Consider the following 22,231-nt stretch of genomic DNA (forward strand, 5'->3'; position numbering starts at 1 on the left):
TTACAGTGAGATCCTCCAAGTCAGCAAGAACCTTCGTCATCATCACCGATATGTTGGACAACTGACGCTGGATTCCTTCTCCCGCCGCGCCATCCAAATCGAGTCCCCGGTCTGTAGGCCTGTCGGGGCTTTCATCCTGAACACGTAAGTGTCTTTTAATGTCTCCAGAGCCCGATGATTTTGACTTCTTTGCCATGTTTTACCTCAAAGACCAAATGTGTAACTGGGTGTATCGAATTTCACCAGATTATAACGTGAGAATAATAAAAAAATTATCAAAGTGCACAGAGCTCGTCTTTCACACATCTGCTTCTTGCATGGCGTCACGTGACCTCTATGAAAATGTCCCTTAAAATTAGTCAGTATTTCATCATCTCATATTCATTAGTTTTAGTCAGTTTTAGTCTGACGAAAATGACAATTTTAGTCAACGAAAATAAAATCTTTTAGTTGACGACGATGTGCAAAATGGACAAAAAAGTGTCAAACTATAGCACACCAAACTTTAATCAAATATTCAAACATTTAGGAAAAAAATTATAAACATTTTCTAATTTAAAAATGTATCAAACATATAACTATACATAGCCTACTGTCCTTGTTGTGAAAAAACTGACCTCCTAAAATATTAATAAATAGACTGAAGTATTACTTATAGCCTACTGTACACTGAATTCTTCATGCTTTAGAGACTTATTAATTTTCTGTTAAAGGATATTACATTGCATGTAGCATGTTTCTTACGGAAACAGTGTATTCACAACGCAAGTTACGCAATGCAAATTACGCATTGTGGTGGTGGGGGCGTGGTTAAGTGCCGGCAGGTGGAGGGAGAGCGATATCAGAAGATGAGAACAGTAAGGATCATCACCTGGCAATGATTGTCTAACAGCTGTTTGTCATTGCAGTGAGAGTGGAGACAGGTTTTAAGAGTGAGCCAGATGCCAGTGAGAGAGCGACCCACGCACACATACACACACAGAGAGAGCGTTTACTGGCACATGGCTGAAAAGTGAGTTTTGTGTTGTTTATACAAATAAATTACCTTTTTGAGTTGATTTTCGCCATCTCCTGCTTCCTCCTTGCACCCCATCATGAACTTTGTTACACTGGTGCCGAAACCCGGGAGTTGAAGGAGGAAGAATGCCACCATGGAGGCCCATGCGCACAAAGCAGGAGCAGCGGTTAGTCGTGCTCCTCCAGGCCCAAGTGGAGGACCGGCAGGTGCTCCGGAGCTTGGTACACCAGGAGGGGGCTGCCGCTGCGAACCCGGACCCCATGTTTATTGCTCGGTTTCCGAGAGGGACGGCAGAGTGTGTCCAGTGCCACCAACCAGCGTCGCTCCAAACGGCCATCCAGCTGGCAGAGGACCATATGCCTGTGTATTTGGGAGCCGGCAAGCCCTGAGATCCTTTTTTTGAGCTCCCAATCGAGCTGGGATGTACCGCATACCTGTGAGTTTTAAGTGGGTTACATACCAGGCCTTGGTGGATTCGGGTTGCAGCCAAACCTCCATCCATCAATGCCTTGTTCAAGATGAGGCTTTGGGTGCTAGTCACAAGGTGAAGGTAAGGTGTGTACATGAGGATATCCACGATTATCCTGTAGTGACTGTGACATTTCAATTCTGGACACAAAACATAGTGTCGAGGTGACGGTTAGTTCCTGCCTCACCCATCCGCTAATTTTGGGCATGAATTGGCCAACATTTTCCACTTTATTAAGGGAAATTTGTGCAGATGGGTCCTGTAAAAGAGTGTCTCGTGTGGGATTTGTGATGCACTGGGAGGTGGAGCCAGGGCCGTCTACGTCAACTCTGCGTCAGGATGATGTAAAGGAGGGGGAAGTCTAAGCTTCCCCAGCCCTTAGAGGATTCCCTGCTGGGGATTTCCCTCTGGAGCAGATGTGAGACAAGAGTCTTAGGCATGCCTTTGACCAAGTGAGAGTGATTGATGGTCAACGACTTCAGCCAGACATTGCACTCGCATATCTGTAATTTTCTATTATAAATGATCGGTTGTATCGAGTGATGCAGGATGCTAAGACAAAAGAAGATACAACCCAGTTATTGATACCGAAGAGCCTTCGGGAAATGTTATTCCAGACAGCTCATTATATCTGATGGCAGGTCACTTTGGGCAGGAAAAGACACTGAATCAGAATCAGAATCAGAATGAGCTTTATTGCCAAGTATGCTTACACATACAAGGAATTTGTCTTGGTGACAGGAGCTTCCAGTACACAACAATACAAAACAGTAACAAGACTTTTAAAAAATAATTAAAATTGAATAAAAAATAGATAAATATTGAAAAGAAAAAAGCATATATAGAATACACATTATATATATATATATATATATATATATATATATATATATATATATATATATATATATATATATATACATACATACATTTACATACATACATACACAGACACATACACATACAGTACGTAGTGCAAAATCTAAATACAAATCGGTTATATACAGTGCAAGGGAATGTAATGGCAGAAGAAGTTGGATGTGTTGGATAATATAAAAAGACTAAGCTGTGTATTGCACATTAATTATTGCTCAAAGGGGCAGTTTTAACTGTTCATGAGATGGATAGCCTGGGGGAAAAACTGTTCTTGTGCCTGACGGTTCTGGTGCTCAGAACTCTGAAGCGTTGGCCAGAAGGCAACAGTTCAGAAAGGTAGTGGGCAGGGTGAGTGGGATCCAGAGTGATTTTTCCAGTGTTTTTCCTAACTCTGGAAGTGTATAGTTCTTGAAGGGAGGGCAGTGGGCAACCAATAATCCTCTCAGCAGTCCGAACTGTCCTTTGTAGTCTTCTGTTATCCGATTTTGTAGCTGAACCGAACTAGACAGTTATAGAAGTGCAGAGGACAGACTCAATGACTGCTGAGTAGAACTGTATCAGCAGCGCCTGTGGCAGGTTGAACTTCCTCAACTGGCGAAGGAAGTACAACCTCTGCTGGGCCTTTTTCGCAATGGAGTCAATGTGGGTCTCTCACTTCAGGTCCTGTGAGATGGTAGTGCCCAGGAACCTGAATGACTCCACTGCTGCCACAGTGCTGTTTAGAATGGTGAGGGGGGTCAGTGTTGGGGTGTTCCTCCTAAAGTCCATAATCATCTCCACCGTTTTTAGCGTGTTCAGCTCAAGGTTGTTTTGACTGCACCAGACAGCCAGCTGTTTAACCTCCCTTCTTTATGCAGACTCATCATCATCTCGGATGAGGCCGATGACAGTGGTGTCATCTGCAAACTTCAGGAGCCTGACAGAGGTGTCCTTGGAGATGCAGTCGTTGGTGTAGAGGGAGAAGAGTAGTGGGGAGAGCACACATCCCTGGGGGGCACCAGTGCTGATTGTACAGGTGCTGAAAGTGAATTTCCCTTGTCTCACAAGCTGCTGCCTGTCTGTCAGAAAGCTGGTAAACCACTGACAGATAGATGTGGGAACAGAGAGTTGGTGTAATTTAGTCTGGAGAATAGCTGGGATGATGGTGTTGAAAGCCGAATTGAAGCCCACAAAAAGGATCCTTGCATATGTCCCTGGTCTGTCCAGATGTTGCAGGATATGATGCAATCCCATGTTGACTGCATCATCCACAGACCTGTTTGCTCAATAAGCAAATTGAAGGGGATCTAGAAAATGTCCAGTGATGTCCTTCAGGTGGGCCAACATCAGTTTCTCAAATGACTTCATGAACACAGACGTCGGGGCGACAGGTCTGTAGTCATTAAGTCCTGTGATTTTTGGTTTCTTTGGGATGGGGATGATAGTGGAATGTTTGAAGCAGCATGGGACTTCACACTGCTTCAGTGATCTAATGAAGATCTATGAAGATGGGGGCCAGCTGGTTAGCACAGGATCTAAGACATGCAGGTGAAATGCCATCTGGGCCCTGTGCTTTCCTTATTCTTTGTTTTTGAAAAGCATGGCACACATCATCTTCACAGATCTTAAGTGCAGGTTGGGTAGCAGGAGGGGGGAGGAGGGGGGCTGCAGGAGGTTTTGGTATTTGTGTGAAGTGAAGGTCAGAGGGGGTGTGGGGTGTGATATTGGGCCTTTCAAATCTACAGTAGAACACATTCAGGTCGTCAGCCAGTTGTTGGTCCACCACAGGGTTGGGGGCAGGAGTCCTGTAAATTGTTGTTTCATGCCAAGTTGTTTCATGCCACTCCACACTGATGCAGGGTCGTTAGCTGAAAATTATTTTTCAGCTTCTCAGAATATTTTTTTTAGCCACTCTGATTTCCTTTTTCAGTGTGTTCCTGGCCTGATTGTACAACCGTCTAATGGCCCATTTCTATTGGCCGGGCATTCACAGGGATATTCACAGATGGTGTGCGGCATGCCATGAATGTCAGCTGGTGAATCCGCCGGCCACCCCAAGAGCGCCTTTGTGCCTGCTTCCTTTGATCGAGGTCCTCTTTGAAAGAATTGGTATGGACTTCGTCGGGCCATTAGAGCATATGGCACGCGGGCATAGCTTTGTGTTGGTTCTGGTGGACTACGCGATGCGATATCCGGAAGCAGTGCCTCCACGCAATAGTTCAGCACATAGTGTTGCGGAGGCACTCTTCAGAATTATCTCCCGAGTGGGGATTCCGAAAGAAATCCTCACTGATCAAGGCACACATTCATGTCACGTACACAACGTGAGCTGTATGAAGTATTGTATATTAAATCTATTCGGACAAGCATGTACCACCCCCAAACAGACGGTCTAACAGTTTAATAAAACCCTGAAAAACATGATTCGTATGTTCATGCACAAAGATGCTCGGAGTTGGGATAAGTGACTTGAACCCCTGTTATTCGCAGTTCAAGAGGTCCCGCAAAGCCTCCATGGGATTCTCCCCATTTGAGTCATTGTATTGCCGTACGTGGAGTCTTAGATGTCGTGAGGGTACATTGGGAGGAGGGACCTTCAAACAGCAAAAACGGAATTCAATACATTCATGACCTGAGAGCAAAACTCCACACATTGGGGCAACTATCACAGGAGAATTTGCTACAGGCTCAAGAATGTCAGATCCGGCTGTATAACAGGGGGCTACGGGAATTTACACAGGGAGATAAAGTCCTTGTATTAATACCCACATCAATCTAAATTACTCGCAAAGTGGCAATGGTCATTTGAGGTCACACAGCGAGTCAGGGTAGTAAATTATGAGGTTAAACAAATGGATAAGGGTGGAGCAAGGCAAATTTACAACCTCAACCTCTTAAAACCATGGAGGGAGGTTGTCCCCGTGGCTTTGGCGATGGTGGTACCAGAGAGGGAGGAGCTCGGACTGGAGGTGAACTTAAAAGCTAATCGTGGCACCCCAGTCACTTGTGGAGACCACCTCTCACCTCTGCCCAATTGCAAAGAGAATTCTCGGACGTGTTCTTGCCCCTTCCCTGTCATACGAACCTCATAAAATGCCATATTGAAACAACCCCAGGTGTATTGGTATGCAGTCATCCCTTACCAATTACCCGAGCACAAAAAAAAGTGGTTCGGGAAGAATTAAATGCCATGCTTGATATGGGGGTAATAGAAGAATCCCACAGTGACTGGGCCACCCAAGTGGTGCTGGTTCCAAACAGCAATGGCTTAGTCTGGTTCTGTGTGGATAATAGAAAGGTCAATGTGGTGTCTAAATTTGATGCATATCCAATGCCTCGTATTGACAAACTGCTCCATCGGTTGGGTGCAGCTCGTTTTTATTTGAAACTGGATTTAACGTAGGGTTATTGGCAGATCCCCTTAACACCAAAGTCCCGTAAGAAAATGGCCTTCTCCACAATGTTTGGCTTACACCAATTCGTGACCCTTCCATTCGGTTTGTTTGGGGTCCTGGCTACGTTTCAGTGCCATTATGGACCGAGTCCTCACACAACACTCTGCGTACACTGCTGCCTATTTGGATGACATCATTATATACAGTAATGATTGGCAGCGGCACATGCAGCATCGGAAGTTTTCAGTGAGAGAAGCGAGGTACAGAACCATGCTGTAATTGTTTTTCTATGTAAACATGCGCTAGATGGATATCTTTGACCATTGCACTGTGTTATGCTGTATTTGTATCATCTCTCACAGAAGCGCTTCATTTTAGACGCTGTGTTGTGTTAAAAGAATGACATCAACTGTTATAGTTATATATATTTTTCATGGAGAGGTATTCAAAATGTTTTCCTATTCGCTGAAAGATATTAATGAAATAAGTGTCGTAAGATATTTCACCTGTCTCTGTGACTGCACTAGGCTCTGTAAACAGCAAATAAAAACGTTTCTGCGGGTCGCGGACAATGATGCTTTCTACCTGGCTTACTGCCATTTTAAGCCATTTTGTTCATAATAGTTGTCTGTTGAGGGCACTATTTTGCTGTTGTTGTTTTAGACAACTGTTTCTGCACGATGTCAGTCTCAATAAACTCATTTGTTGTCTTTGAAGTACTAAGTTTTGGAGAGAGGGGGCGTGGCTAATCCACCATCTCAGTCTTGTGGAAGTAGAACAGCAGAAATCATTTACAGCACCTTTAAAAATGTGCATCGAGACACCTGTGTTCTGCTCTATTTGTTGTGCTTCATTTGCCTTTTTAGCACTCGAAAGTGTTTGGTCTGAATGGCCTCTATGTCTTTTAGAAATGTTTTAGCTAATAGTTACATGAGTGCTACACAAACTCAAGAAAAAAAAAAAGAATGCTTCTTTCAAAGTCACCAGAATTGAACTCTTCGGTTTAGGTTTTGATACACAGCCTGTTTTTATGTGGGGTGGTGGATGTGTCTTGGTTTGTTTTTCTAGTAATTTACTGAGCTGAAATCTGCAAGCTTAGCTGAATTAGTATTTAACTGAACTGTTGACTCCCAGATGCAGTAACAGTGTTCCAGATAACAAATAAAAAACTTGGAGAACAAGACACATATTACTTTTCTCCTCAAGGGATCAGGCAATCTAAATCTCTCTGATTTTTCTTACTATGGAAACATTCTCTCATAAAAATAGTCTTTTCTCTCTCTCTCTCTCTCTCTCTCTCTCTCTTCCTGTAGGAAATGCTATCCAGGCTTTTGGCTATGGGTTGCTACCCAAGCCTGATCCTCAGCCTACCACTGGCTCGGTGAAACCAGATCTTGAGCCGAATGCTAACACTCCCAAAACAACCATTGAACCTGGGGAGGAGCCCTGCATTATATCTTCCTGTGCAAATTTGAACGTAAGTCGGGTTAATAGGTTTTCACTGTGTCTTGCATAGTATTACAGGTGACAAATTTTACAGAAATATAACACAGATGTAATACTGTATACTTCAGAAGGTATTTCTATTTCTGATTTAATCTAATGCAGTCTGTTACTTCATGTAAATAACAATAGAATATAGTATGCTAGAAATTAAACAAGTGCAGCTAGCTACTGTATATTATAAGTGTGAAGATCCAAATAAAATTTGAATGACAAAGTGGATTTGAACTGTACAGTAGATGAATAACCTAAAAGACGCAAAGCAGGGGAGTGAATGCATTAAAATACTGAACACGTGCTTAGTAAATATTACATTTAGCCAGTAGCAATGATGAATTTGTTGTACACAAATTAAACATTACCCATGTATTTCAGTTGTATATAAAAGGAACACATAACAACATATTTAAATGCAGGAATATTGAATCCTAAATGGCATTTTGCATTTAATTAGCATTGATTGAACAAGTTGACAATAGTCAAGCTATGAACAGCTGTAGAGTAAACAACCAACAACAAATAAATTAGTTGACATTTGTACCTTTGTTTGGTTAATTGCACATGTACGCACGCACACAATATTCCTTTTGTGTTTGAGTGTTTCATCTGAATGCAAAATATTCTCCAGAGATGTTGATGGGCCTGTAATTAACAAAATAAAATAAAGAAATGTAAAATGATTGAGTATTCCCTTGAAAACAGCACAAATAGACTTGACACTAAAATGTGTCCTCACAGTTTCCCTGAGGAACCACTACACTGCATGTCGCTGTTTACACTGCATGATGTATTTGTGTATCTGTGTATGACTGTTTGCGTGTGCATGTATGTGCTGGGCCAGTAGAGCAATGCTTAGTTTATTGTAAAAATGGCAACTAGTGCATTACCCATGCAAGAGGTTTAAAATTAGAGACTGCCTGAGGGGAAACATTGCCAAAATTTACCATTCTTCTACAATTAAAAAATGTGTCAGATGCGCATCACAGATTCACCCCAATGCTGAAACCCAAATTTTTCTTCTGGTCCCACTCAAATGAAAGATGAGTTGTTTGCCACGGGCCATTTTTCTCATTTTGACAGGTAGAGTGAAAATGGGAAGAGTTTCGCTCTATTTACCATGTTTTAATTCCAGGAAGGTTTTGACATCACACTGATTTTTGGAGGTGAAATTCAAATGGAGCGCTTTGCTCTGTCTAGCAGGTCCAATAGTACTTAAAGCTTGCCTGAGGCAGGAAGGATGTTCCCATACAGAATATACATCTTAAAGTGACATGGCTCACTCTTGTGCACAGTAGACAAAGATTCCATTCACTTGACATTATAAATCGTCACCAGTCCTCCATTGTTATAAATTACTTTGTTGTTGGATATGCATTTTTCATATTTCTATTACTTTTAGAATATTATTAAGGAATCTAAAGAACAGACTCATACAGTCACTGAGGCTGCCACTGTCACTACATTTTTTATTTTTTTTCAGACACATACTAACAAATTGTTAATAGAATAGAATAGAATAGACAATTTACTTTGTTGACACAAAGTAAACAATGTTGTAGCATTGTTGTATGTAATGTACATCCAATACAATACAATATACGCTATACAATACAGTACAATATACAATACTGTTGGGCCTCATGTATTCAGATAGAAGACAAAGGCAGGCCTAACAGTCGTAAAACCTAACTCAGCCTAACTCAGCACATTCCATGTCGTAAATTTTACTGATAAAAATTGCGCCAAAATCAAACAAAGGGAGTCCAAAACAGACTACAAATCCATGAAGCCTTGCTCACTAAAGGATCGAATTCTCAACTCCTATTGGATGAGGCACACAACAGAACGTCCCTCAAACATGACATCATCAGGAGTTCAAATAATTCTGAAATGCTTCCAGAATTCGCTTCCAGCGACTTAGTTCACCGAATACGGACGTAGCTTTTTGCTGCTCTCCGGTGCAACCTCGTGGCACAAGGAAGTAATGTCCGACTTGAAACTGTAGCCATACAATCTCTATCTCGCTGGACGAGCTGAGATTACTCTGTGTTCAACCGAACACTAACAGATCCGAAGGAGACCGCTGAGCAATTCGCATCTTCATCCGTTGGCCTACAGAAGTGAAGAGATTAAAGATTTCTCTTCCATCTTCAATCAAGTCAACATTTCTGATTTCTCCGCCAGCCCGCCGAGAATCAACAGCCGTACCGCCCGCCGACAGAGCGAGGAAACGGCCTCCCGTCATCACATGAGCCTCAAGGAACCGGGTCAAAGATAAAGGATGGAGGAAAACACATTCTACCTGTGTCCTCATGCGATTCAAGTAAGAGGTTTACGTCTGGGCAGAGATAGAATATTATAGCGTGTTATTCTTGTTTTTGGTTTTTGCTTGTACAGTTTACGGACCGCCATGTCCGCTCATTATTAATACTCAGGGTATTAATTATCACGAATTTGTTTTGCTGTATTGTGGTCCAACCAAATTGGATTGTGCAATTTCGCCATCGCGGGTAAGACAGCAACTGAGTTCATCCATTAGAGTCAAATAATGCAGGACTTTTACGAGCCCCGCTCGTAAAACCGCGTCTCTGAGTGATGAGCACAGCTGCTTTCTCTCCCGCTATCGTGAAATCAGCTTCAGGGCTGTCACTTGATAATCTCTCTCTCTCTCTCTCTCTCTCTCTCTCTCTCTCATACTAACCACACTGACACACACACACACCTTATGTGTTATAGGATTCTTTTTATTTCCATATCTAATCATATCACTGTTTAGTTTGTAGTTGTAAGTCAGAAGTTTATTGACTGCATTGTATTAATTATTAATTTATATTACTGCATAAATAAACTTTGTTTATATTACAAAGAGAAGTGTTTTGGTTTGTTTTGCATACGCCTGTGTCATGCTGACGGGATGTCAGTGCTCGGATTCAAGCCTTCATTCATTGTTTTTTTTCCCGAAAATCGATATTCTTCGGATGTCGATTTTCCTAAAAAAACAATCTAATATTGAGACTGTTTTAATATTTGGTTACTAGTCCCTGATTCCAGTGTGGTGCCCCGTCAATGTTAATCCTAATTAATACTCTATTGATTTTTGATAATTGATAATTATCTTTGATGATTGTTGAATTTGAATGATCAATAAGCTAGTGTTAATTTTAATTAATGTTTCATCGATGTTAACAATTGACGATTATCTTTGATAATTGTTGATTTTAAAGGATTAAAAAAAGCTAACATTGATTCTCATCAATGTTCTATTGATTTTAATAATTAGTAATTATCTTTGATAATTATTAATTATTGCTAATAACCAAACTTGCTCCTAAACGTAGCACACTACATTTACTGGAGCCCCATATGAGGTTTTAATGAGTTAGATCCAATTAATTAATTTAAATATTAATTAATAACTACAGAAATAATTATTAATTATTTCTGATAGTAACACTGATCTAAACAACCGGTAAAGCCCGACAATACACAAAGTGATACAGAAGATTTTACTGCAGTAGTTAACATATTCTGGTAACACTTTACAGTTAGATTGTGTTTGTTAACATTACTTAATGCATGAGGTATCATTAACTAACAATGAACAATATTTCGGTAATACTTTACAATAAGGTTCCATGCATTAGTTAATGCATTCGGTATCATGAACAATGAACAATATATTTTTACAACATTTATTAATCTTTTTTAATGTTAGTTAACAAAGATAGTTAACTGACAATTCATGCTAGTTCATAGCGCATTAACTAGTGTTCACATATACAACTTTTGATTTTTAAAAATGTATTACTATATTATGAAATTAGCATTCACCAAGATTAAATGAATGCTGAAAAAAATTGTGTTCATTGATAGTTCATGTTAACTAATGTTCTTAACTAATGTTAACAAATGGAACCTTATTGTAAAGTGTTATCAATATTTATTAATTGGTTATGTTAATTATGGTTATGTTAATACAGTATACAAATATAATTGTTCATTTTAAGTTCACTTTCATAATGCATTAACGGGTAAGTTCACCCAAAAATGAAGATTCTCTTATTATTTACTTACCTTTAAGCCATCCCAGATGTATATGACTTTCCTTCTTCAGCAGAACCGAAGTGAAGATTTTTATAAGCACATTTCAGCTCAGTTTGTTTATACAATGCAAGTGAAGGGGTACCATCAGTCTACTGGCTATTTGATGGTCAAAAAGTCATATTTAGGCAGCATAAAAGTAATCCATGCGACTCCCGTCGATAAATTAATGTCTTCTGAAGCAAACCGATAGATTGGTGTAAGAAACAAATCGATAATTACATTATTTTTTACCTTTTAATCGTTGCTTCTGCCCAGTGCTGGATTGTTGTTTGAAATGTCCTAACTCTCGCGTGACGTTCGTTCCTCTGTTGTATATAAAGCGCGTGCTTCCGACTTCTCACGTGAATGCGCCATTGCGCTTACATCACGCAACAGCAGCGTGATGCGCGACTGCTGGCAGGAAGCGATTTTTTTTAAAGTTAATTAAGTATAATTATTGATTTATTTTTTACACAAACCTATCGATTTGCTTCTGAAGACATTAATTGATCGACTGGAGATGTGTGGATTACATTTATGCTGCCCAAATATGCCTTTTGGACCATCAAATTGCCAGCAGACTGATGGCACCCCTTCACTTGCATTGTATGGACAAACTGAGCTGAAATGTGCTTATAAAAATCTTCACTTTGGTTCTGCTGAAGAAGGAAAGTCATACACGTCTGGGATGGCTTAAAGGCAAGTAAATCATGAGAGGATTATCATTTTTGGGTGAACTAACCCTTTAACTAATGTCAACAAATACATCTTTTAATGCGAAAAATCTATATGTCAAAATTGACATTAACCAAGATGAATAAATGCAATAAAAGCAATCTGACACCTACAGACAACATATTAGTATTTATTTTATTAATTAATGTCTCTGATTTTATAATGCGTGGCTCATCAGTGCACATTATTCTAAAGGCAAAAAAAGAATAAAATAATAATTGCTTATAAAATCTTTCATCAAAGTGACACAACTATGGATGAACGTTTCTGCTGATGTCACAAAGACCATGTGGGTGGGGGGAAAATAATATAAGCCAGTAACATCATAGCCTTACTTTTAAGGATCCAGTCAAATTCTAATGAATAAAATCAAGTCCTGTCCTACATTATTTCTATTTTTCTTGGAAATACATCACATTACTGAAGTGAAATGCATTGTGAAAACCGCTTCACGGCAAGTTGATCCGTCGACAGTGTGCATATGTGTAGGCGGTTAGCGTTTTGATATCAAATGTAGTTTGTTCTCAGGAGGATGAAGGAATTAATGAATCCCTGCACACACGTGGATGAATGAGTTTGTGTTTCGGGTTTGCTTGTGCAAGGTAAGAGCTGTATGACACTACATATGTCTTTCTATGTTTCTGTGTAAACAATCACGACGAGTGTGAGAGTTTTATGCAGGGAGATGAGATGTGAATGAGTGGAAGAGAAATGGAAGGGGGGGGGGGTGCATTAGCAGAGCTGTGAACAGAGATCTGGGCTGATGTCAACAGGCAGCTGACACACATCACTGCGCTCACTAATTAATTGGCTTTTAGTCACTGTCCTCTGTCCCCCCACCACACACACACACAGATACATGCCGCCTGTCAACACACAATTTCTGTGCCTTCCCCTCTCTCTCTCTCTCTCTCTCTCTCTCTCTCTCTCTCTCTCTCTGTCTCCTTGCCAGCTGCAGTTCTGGATGTTCTGGCTTTTGCCTAAGCCTGCATCTAATTATGCATGTTTACACAGGAGACACTGAAAGTTCACTGCATGAGCTAATGCTAATTCAACACAATCACTACATTCACAGATCAGGTGAAGTGACACATAAACTAACAGGAAAAGATGCAGAATACATAAACACACATAAATAATCAGATTTTGAGAACTACAATAGTATTTTCTGTAAATACTTAATAGTATATCCAAATGCAGTTGCATTTGTGGTCTTAAAAGACCAGGATGAATTTCCAGGTTGGTCCAGACCGATTTATACTGGTTTGGTGCAAAGCCTTGCTGCTCAACAGCAAAACTTAAGGCCAAAGTAAACTTTGGTTGTCCGCGTTGCTGATCGTAATGCACACAGTTTGCATGATGCAGTTTCTTCATCAGCACAGTCTGCGCGGTCTGTCCCAGATTTTCTCGACTCACGAACAGTCCTCGTCTGTGCACATCGTCACTGCATGCACCTGTTGTTGACTGTACTAAAAGAGCATCACAAAGTAGTTGTAGTGCACATGCGTCGAACACATTTGTATCCGCTCACGGTCAAAAGAGTATATTTGAAAAGGGAACGCAGTCGACTGGGCGTGATCCGATACGGAATGCAGAAAAATGAAGCATACCTGGGCCTTTAGCTGGTAAAGCTGGTTGACCAGAAAGGTCTATTTGATGAAGTTGGTTGACCAAGGTAGTCCTGCTGGTTGAAGGGTTAGTTCACCCAAATTTTTTTATTCTGTAATGTTTACTGTCAATTTACACTAATCTTGCTATTGTGCCCTGTAACAAGGAAGGACACTGGGAACTGGATTCTTCAAACACAGGTAGGGAACTTTTAATTGACCACTTCTCTGGTTTACAACTTCACAATAACTCATCAGCTTCACAGTAAAGTTCTCGACCCAGTCTCTCTCTCTCGATCTGGTGTTGGCATGGTCCTTTTATGCTGGTCTCCCCAATCTCACTACAATTAGAGACAGGTGTTAGTCATAATTTGGCTCAGGTGTATGCACCTTACCGCTCGCTCTCTCTCGACGGACGCTCGACCACGCCCTCGCTGCCACATATCCCCACCACCCGACTCAGGCCGGGGAGACATCCGGACTGCCTACCACTCCCTCCCCATTTCTGGACAGGAAGTCGGCGACTGGTCTGTGGACCACCTTGAATTTAAAGGGCTGGAGTGCCAGATACCACCGGGTGATCCTTGCGTTGATATCCTTCATGCGGTGGAGCCGTTGGAGTGGGAAATGATCTGAGCAGAGAGTGAAGGCCCGCTCCACCACCTGCGAGAGTATGGCCCCCAGCCCCCTGTCTGAAGCGTCCGTCTGCAATACAAAAGGGAGAGAGAAATTAGGTGCATGTAAATGCGGCCCCCTGCAAAGTGTGGCTTTAACCTACATAAATGCCTGTTGGCACTGCTCCGTCCACTGGACCAGGTCTGGAGCTCCCTTTTTAGTGAGATCAGTCAGCATGCTGGTGACATCCGAATAGTTAGGCACAAATCTCCTATAATAGCCAGCTAACTCCCGGGAACTGTCTCACCCCCTTTTTGGTCTTGGGTCTTGGGCAGGTTGCAATCGCCGCCATCTTGTCAATTTGGGGAAGCACCTCCCTGTGGCCCAAATGGAACCCCAGATACCATACCTCCACCAATCGCGCAGTTCTTAGGGTTTGCTGTGAGCCCTGCCCGTCGCAGCGACCTCAGAACCACCCTCAGATGATGAGTAAGCTGAATGCGGTCTGAGGATTTGGTCCATGAGGTGCTGAAATGTGGCTGGAGCCCCAAACAAACCGAACGGAAGTGTCACAAATTGGTGTAATCCGAATGGAGTGGAGAAAGCTGTTTTTTCACGGGAAATTGGTGTCAAGGGGATCTGCCAATAACCCTTTGTCAAATCCAGTGTCGAGTAAAAATGAGCAGTGCCCAACCGATCGAGCAACTCATCAAAATGAGGCATTGGGTAGGCATCAAATTTAGACAGCGTGTTGACTTTTCTATAATCCACACAGAACCGTACAGTCCCATCACTCTTAGGAACCTGAACAACCGGGCTGGACCAGTCACTGTTGGATTCCTCTATTACTCCCATATTGAGCATTGCATCCAATTCTTCCCGAACAATTTTTTTTTTTTTTTAATGTTCGGACAATTGGTAGGGATGGGTACTTACCACCACCCATGGCTTGGTCTCGATGTGTTGTTGGATGAGGTTTGTGCAACCCGGTAGAGGGGAAAACACATCTGCAAATTCTTGTTGTAGTTTGGAAACCTCTGTGAGTTGGTACGGTGAGAGGTGGTCTCCGCAAGTGACTGGGGTGACATGATTGTGTTTTGTGTTTACCTCCGGCCTGAGCTCTGCCCTCTCCAGAACTACCGTAGCCAACATCACAGGGGCTGCCTCCCTCCACAATTTCAGGAGGTTAAGGTGATAAATTTGACGTGTGCCCCCTCTATTGGTTCACTTTACCTCATAATCGAGATCCCCCACTCGTCGTGTGACCTCAAATGGTCCTTGCCACTTGGCGAGTAATTTGGAGCTCGATGTGGGGAGTAATACAAGTACCTTAACTCCCGGTGCAAATTCCCTTTGCCGAGTTCCCCTGTTGTACAGTCAGCTCTGTCGTTCTTGAGCTTGGAGCAAATTCTCCTGTGTTAGCTGCCCCAAGGTGTGGAGTTTGCTCTAAGATCAAGAATGTATTGAATTGCATTCTTACTGTTTGAAGGTCCCTCCTCCCAAGCTTTGTGTATGACATCAAGCACGATGCGCGGGTGCCACCCATATAGCAGCTCGAATGGGGAAAACCCCCTGGAGGCTTGTGGGACCTCTCATACTGCAAATAACAGGGGATGGAGCCATTTGTCCCAATTCCTAGCATCCTTGTGCATGAACTTACAAATCATATTCTTATGGGTTTTATTAAATCGCTCCACCAGGCCATCTGTCTGTGGATGGTAAGCACTGGTGCATATTGACTTAATGTCCAATAATTCATAAAGCTCACGTAGTGTCCGTGACATAAAGGTTGTGCCCTGATCGGTGATGATTTCTTTCGGAATCCCCACCCAGGAGATTATTTTGAAGAGTGCCTCCGCAACACTGCATGCTGAGATGTTGCGCAGGGGCACTTCTTCTGGATATCATGTTGCATATTCCACTAGGACCAATTCAAAGCGATGTCTGCATGCTGACCGCTGTAATGGCCTGACTAGGTCCATGCCAATTCTCTCAAAGGGGACCTCGATCAGCGGAAGGGGGCGCAATGGCGCTTTTGGGGTGGCCGGTGAGTTCACCAGCTGACATTCACGGCATGCCACACACCACCTGTGAATATCGCCGCCAATGCCCGGCTAATAAAAACGGGCTATTAGTCGGTTCAGTGTTTTTCTCTCCCCCAGATGCCCTGCCATGGGATTGTAATGAGCTGCCTGGAACACCATTTCCCGGCGGCTCTTCGGTATTAAGAGCTGGGTTATATGTTCCTTTGTTTGAGGGTCCTGCGTCACTCTATACAACTGCTCGTTTATAATTGCGAAATAGGGATATGAAAGTGCGACATTCAGCTGGAGTTGTTGACCATCGATCAATCTCACTTGGTCGAAGGTGTGCTTGAGGGTTTCATCTCACGACTGCTCCAAAGGGAAATCCCCTTTGAGAAATCCCCCGAGGATGGGAGGAGCTGCAGCCTCTCCCCCCCACGTCATCCTGACGTGGAGCTGACGAAGACGGCCCTGGCTCCGCCTCCCCTGCCAGAGTATCACACATTTCACATCTCGTCGTTTTTGTGCAGGACAAATCCGTGCATATTCCCTTTAACACATTTCTGAAATCAGGCCAATTAGTCCCCAAAATCAGTGAATGGGTGAGGCGGGAACTAACCACGGCCTCCACTCTATGCTTTGTTCCCCGAAATTTAATAACGAGGGTCAACACAGGGTAGTTGTGAATATCCCCATGTACACATTTCCCCCTCACACTTTTAGTTGTGCCCAAAGCCTCGTATTGAACCAAGCATTGGTGAATAGTGGTCTGGTTACAACCTGTGTCCACCAAGGCTTGGTGTGTACTCCCCTTGATTCTTACCGGTATCCTGTACCCTCTAGCCCAATCGGGGGCAGCCTGTGGTGCGTCGGAGATCTGGACTACAGTTCCCAGCTCCATCACAGGACACTGATCCTGGAAGTGTTCCAGATTCCCGCAACGCCAGCAGGCCAGCCCAGGTGCTACACTCGCACTTGTGGGGCCGGGTACATCCGCCTGAGGGGGAGAGCGGGTAGACCCTGAAATCACCGGGAAAGGGATAAACTGGCGCAAGCGAGGAGCCGGCTTTGGCGGTGGGTTTCCACGCCTCCGGGGTGCAGGAACAGGGCCTGGAGAGAGGACAGAGGGAGAGGGGAGTGGGAAGAGACAGGAGAAAACACAGGGGGAGGGGGAGAGAGAGAGAGGGCTCCTCCGTGCTTGGTCATGCCACCATATGGTCCTCCGCCAGCTGGACCCCTTCCTCCAGCGACGCTGGATGATGGCAATGGACCCACTCTGCTTTCCCTTCTAGAAGCCGGCGGATCAGCTGTTCCAGCACCACTTGGTCAACCACTCCCTCGACATCGCGGTCCCCCGCCCGCAGCCATTTCCAGCAGACATCACGGAGCCGCTGAGAAAAGGCAAATGGGTGAACTGCCCCTTCCAACTTCATTGAGCGGAACAGTTGACGGTATTGCTCTGGGCTCCGGCCGACCTGCTGCAGGATGGTCTTCTTTAGATTGGTGAAGAACAGGAGATTAGCCACCGGCAGTTGTTGTGCTGCAAGCTGGGCTTCCTTGGACAGCAGAGGGATGAGCCGAGCCACCCACTGAGCATGCGGCCAGCCCCAGATTTCATCGGTATGCTCAAATATGTTAAGGAAGGCTTCAGGGTCGTCTTCCACCCCATCTTCAACAGTGTGGGCGGGGGTAGGGGGCTGCTGTTGTCCGGGGTCGCTGCCGGGGCTTTCTCCTGGGTGAGGAGGCTCCGAATGACCTGCCGGTCCTCTGCCTGAACTCTAAGGACCTCATGGAAGTGGCATTCATGATATTGGTGGAGTTCAAGCAGAGCCTGTTGGTGGGTGTGATGTAGGTTGGTGGGAAGGACTCCATGGGGCGTGCAGTCTTCAAATCAGATCCCGGGTTTCGGCACCAGTGTAACAAGGAAGGACACCGGGAACTGGATTCTTCAAACACAGGTAGGGAACTTCTAATTGACCACTTCTGGTTTACAGCTTCACAATAACTCATCAGCTTCACAGTAAAGTCCCAGTCTCTCTCTCTCGATCTGGCGCTGGCATGGTCCTTTTATGCCGCACTCCCCAATCTCACTACAATTAGAGACAGGTGTTAGTCATAATTTGGCTCAGGTGTATGCACCCTTACCACTCTCTCTCTCTCTCGACGGATGCTCGACCACGCCCCCGCATGCCCCTTTTGTCAATGTTGAGAATGCAACACGTACTTGCTAGAAGCGTTTGCATTCACGTACTAGTGGAGAGTATTTGTCGGCCTTTAGATTTCAGTCTGTTCCTCACACAAAGCTATTATATGGCTTTAGATGACTTAAATATGGTGCAAGAGTGAACTGGATTACTTTTATGATAATTTTATGGTGCTTGTTTGACCTTTTTGAGGCTTGACATCCCCATCCATTTGCATTGTATGGAAGAGAGCAGCTCAGATATTCTTTAAAATTCTCCTTTAGTGTCCCATGAAAGAAAGAAAGCTATACAGATTTGGTATCTCATGAGAGTAAGTAAATTAAGATAGAATGTTCGTTTTTTGGGTGAACTAACCCTTTAAGCATCTGGTGGGAACATCCCATGCTAGGGACTAGTGTCACAACACAACATAATGTATGATAGTCACTATTTATACACCCCCCCCCCCCCCCAAACAGGGCATTAAGATGCAAATAGTATTTGTCAAGCAATGTTTCAAACCTTCTTCCTAGATTTAAAAGATCCACTGGAGCACTTAGACAGTTCATATAATGCACTGATTTTGAACATATCTTGGAGTCACTCATTCTAATTGTCTTCCATGCTCTATGTTTTAATCAGAGCAGTGGATATTAAGATCAATTGAGGCTGGGGGAAATAGCATTGTGTGAAAGGAGGGCTGACCAGAGGAGCATTTCTTGATCTCTTCAGAAACAATTAAACTCTGCAATACATGCAGAAACCAGGCATCAGCATTGTACACTTCTGTCCTAACTGAAGGTGTCGAGAGATGATTAGATCTCCTCTAAGCCCCACTGGTCTTATTGCAAATGTCATCCTGGCCATACTGATGTACTCAAGGCCTAGCCGAAAGGTCTCAGTCTTTATTCTGACTTAATTGAAAGATTTATTGGATTAGGGTGAGTCTGTGTCTGTGCAAGTATGCTAGTTCAATCCCAACCTTCTTTGTCATAAGCAATGCCGAGTGTGGTGAAGCGATGTCTTGACAAACAAGTTTTGATAACCTTGTTTGTGGGAACACAATTTTACAATGTGAGATGCAACAATACATTTATGGGTACATGAGTGAATAGAAAGGGAAGGATTTGTACCTCCTTGTAAATACCTTGTTTACTATGAGCTCATGAGAATCCAGACAATTTAGAGAAGATAAAAAGAAATGGCTTAGAATCCAGCAAGATATGGGGTAATGCCAATAAAGGCTGCACAGCATTTGTGAAGATAAATGTCTTCCTGTGTTATCCTATTGGCATTGTACTTACCAGACTTTTTACCAGATTTTCAGTGCATGTGAATAACAGTTCCTTATCTGTCACTAACTCTACGTTGTGTCGATGTAGTGACACTAGGGGTCACTCTTGGGAGCCCGAGACACCACGGTCTTTGATAAAAGGCCAATGAAAATACGGACATACGGATATAAAAGGAGCTGGTATGCAACCACTCATTCAGATTTTCTCTTCGGAGCCAAATGGTTGATGTTTACTGAGCTGACTATTCATTCACCTCTGCTGGATCTGACGGCGCATTTCAGGGCTTCTCCCTCCTCTGCACTGGTGCACTGCAGAGAACGCCCCTGGGCACTTTAGCTGAAATAAAAGAGTATATTTCTCTAAAAGAGTATATTTCTCTAAAAGAGCGGCACACACGGAATGTCTTTTTAAAGATGCATCTTTTTAAAGATGCCTTTCCGTTTGTGTGTTATTCCTGGTTGCGGTCGTTATCTCTCAACTTCTGATGGTCACGATCGCTGTCTTTCATGTCTGGGCGCGACCCACACGGAGACAGCGTTCGTGGATGGATCATGTACTCATTGCGAGAACATGACCATGGCAACATTGCGGTCGCGGCTTGCTTTCGTAAGAAAGTAGGGGCTCCCTGCACCGGTCGTTCTACCTACGTGTTTGAGGCCGCATCAGTTAGCACTGGGGGCGATTTGGGGACATCAATGGGACCACCTCCACTGGGTATCCCCCCACGGACCTCCCATTTCCCCAGTAAGCTCGTCTGCCCCGATCGTGCTTCCGGATGAGTCCGCCGGCTCGTCTCACGGTGAATTCGACCTCTTGTTCGGAGCCCACGAAGCTGATGAGCTCTCAGCTGGGCTCCCCCCCTCGGGTATGGTCGCCCAGACACAGGCTGATGCGGAAATGACGGACATGCTTTACCGGGCAGCCGCGAGCGTCGGGCTAGAGTGGAACCCTCCGCTCTCCCCTGAAACCTCGCGGCTCGATGATTGGTTCCTGGGCTCACGGCGCCGCTCACAGCCATGCCCCGCTCCAGTTCCTTTCTTCCCAGGAGTGCACGAGGAGCTGAAAAGGTCATGGGAGGCACCTTTTACTGCCCGGTCCTGATCTTTCAGCTCCCCCGCCCTCACTACCCTCGATGGTGGGGCAGCCAGGGGCTATTCGGCGATTCCCCCGGTGGATAAGGCGCTCGCAGTGCACCTATGCCCTCAGAACGCCGCCACCTGGTGCAGGCGCCCAAAGCTCCCATCCAAGGCCTGTAGGTTTACGTCGTCCCTGACGGCCAAAGCCTACAGTGCCGCTGGACAAGCTGCCTCTGCCCTGCACACCATGGCTCTCCTGCAAGTCCACCAAGCCAAGGCGCTAAAGGAACTGCACGAGGGTAGTTCCACCCCAGATTTGATGCAGGAGCACCTCAGCTGACTAGTCAAATGGGAAAAGAGCAAGCTCCTCCCGGTTCAGAGCATCTCTTTTCTCGGCTTGGAGTTGGACTCAGTCTCATTGACGGCATGCCTCACGAACGAGCACACACAGTCAGTGCTGACCTATTTGAAGGCATTCAGACAGAAGACAGAGGTTCCACTGAAACTGTTTCAGAGGCTCCTGGGGCATATGGCATCCTCAGCAGTGGCCACTCCACTCAGGTTGATGCATATGAGACTGCTTCAGCACTGGCTTCAGGCTTGAGTCCCGAGATGGGCATGGCGCCGTAGGACACATCGCATGGCCATCACGCCAATCTGTCACCACCTCTTCAGCCCTTGGACCGACCTCACGTTTCTACGGGCAGGCGTTCCCCTAGAGCAGGTCTCCAGGCATGTCGTGGTTATGACAGATGTCTCCAAAATGGGCTGGGTCGCTGTATGCAACGGGCACGCAGCCACCGGCTCATGGATGGCACATCAACTGCCTTGAGTTGCTGGCAATTCTGCTTGCCCTGCGGAGGTTTCGGCCATTGATCCAGGGCAAGCATATGTTAGTTCGGACAGACAACACGGCAACGGTAGCATATGTCAACCATCAAGGTGGTCTGCGCTCCCGTTGTATGTCACAACTCACCCGCCGTTTCCTCCTCTGGAGTCAGCAGTACCTCAAGTCGCTGCGAGCCACTCACATCCCAGGCGACCTCAACACTGCAGCGGACACGCTGTCATGGCAGGTTACCCTCAGGGGAGAGTATAGACTCCACCCTCAGGATGTCCAGCTGATTTGGAGTCGATTCGGGCAGACACAGGTAGACCTGTTCGCCTCCCAAGAATCCTCCCACTGCCTGCTCTGGTACACCCTGACCAAGGCACCTCTCGGTATAGACACGCTGGCACACAGCTGGCCCACTGGACTTCACAAATATGCATTTCCCCCAGTGAGCCTACTTGCACAGACCCTGTGCAAGGGAACGAGACGTTGTGTCAATGTAGTGATACTAGGGGTCACTCTTGGGAGCCCGAGACAACTC

The 22,231-nt window shown here is 44.5% G+C and overlaps 1 protein-coding gene across 2 annotated transcripts in view; it reads left to right on the forward strand.

Annotated features, from left to right (window-relative positions):
- Positions 1-22,231, forward strand: part of LOC127414769 (GDNF family receptor alpha-2-like) — a 177,230-nt gene that overhangs the window by 147,767 nt on the left and 7,232 nt on the right. The window contains exons 7-8 of one of the 2 annotated variants that reach the window (XM_051653037.1): positions 7,051-7,214; positions 9,425-9,666. In XM_051653037.1, the coding sequence (XP_051508997.1) occupies positions 7,051-7,214; positions 9,425-9,592 (332 nt within the window). In that variant the 3' untranslated portion in view covers positions 9,593-9,666. Of the gene's footprint in view, positions 1-7,050; positions 7,215-9,424; positions 9,667-22,231 lie in introns of those variants that run through there. The other variant, XM_051653036.1, reaches the window with a different exon arrangement.

This window comes from Myxocyprinus asiaticus, chromosome 24 (assembly GCF_019703515.2).
Source record: "Myxocyprinus asiaticus isolate MX2 ecotype Aquarium Trade chromosome 24, UBuf_Myxa_2, whole genome shotgun sequence".
Classification (NCBI taxonomy): domain Eukaryota; kingdom Metazoa; phylum Chordata; class Actinopteri; order Cypriniformes; family Catostomidae; genus Myxocyprinus; species Myxocyprinus asiaticus.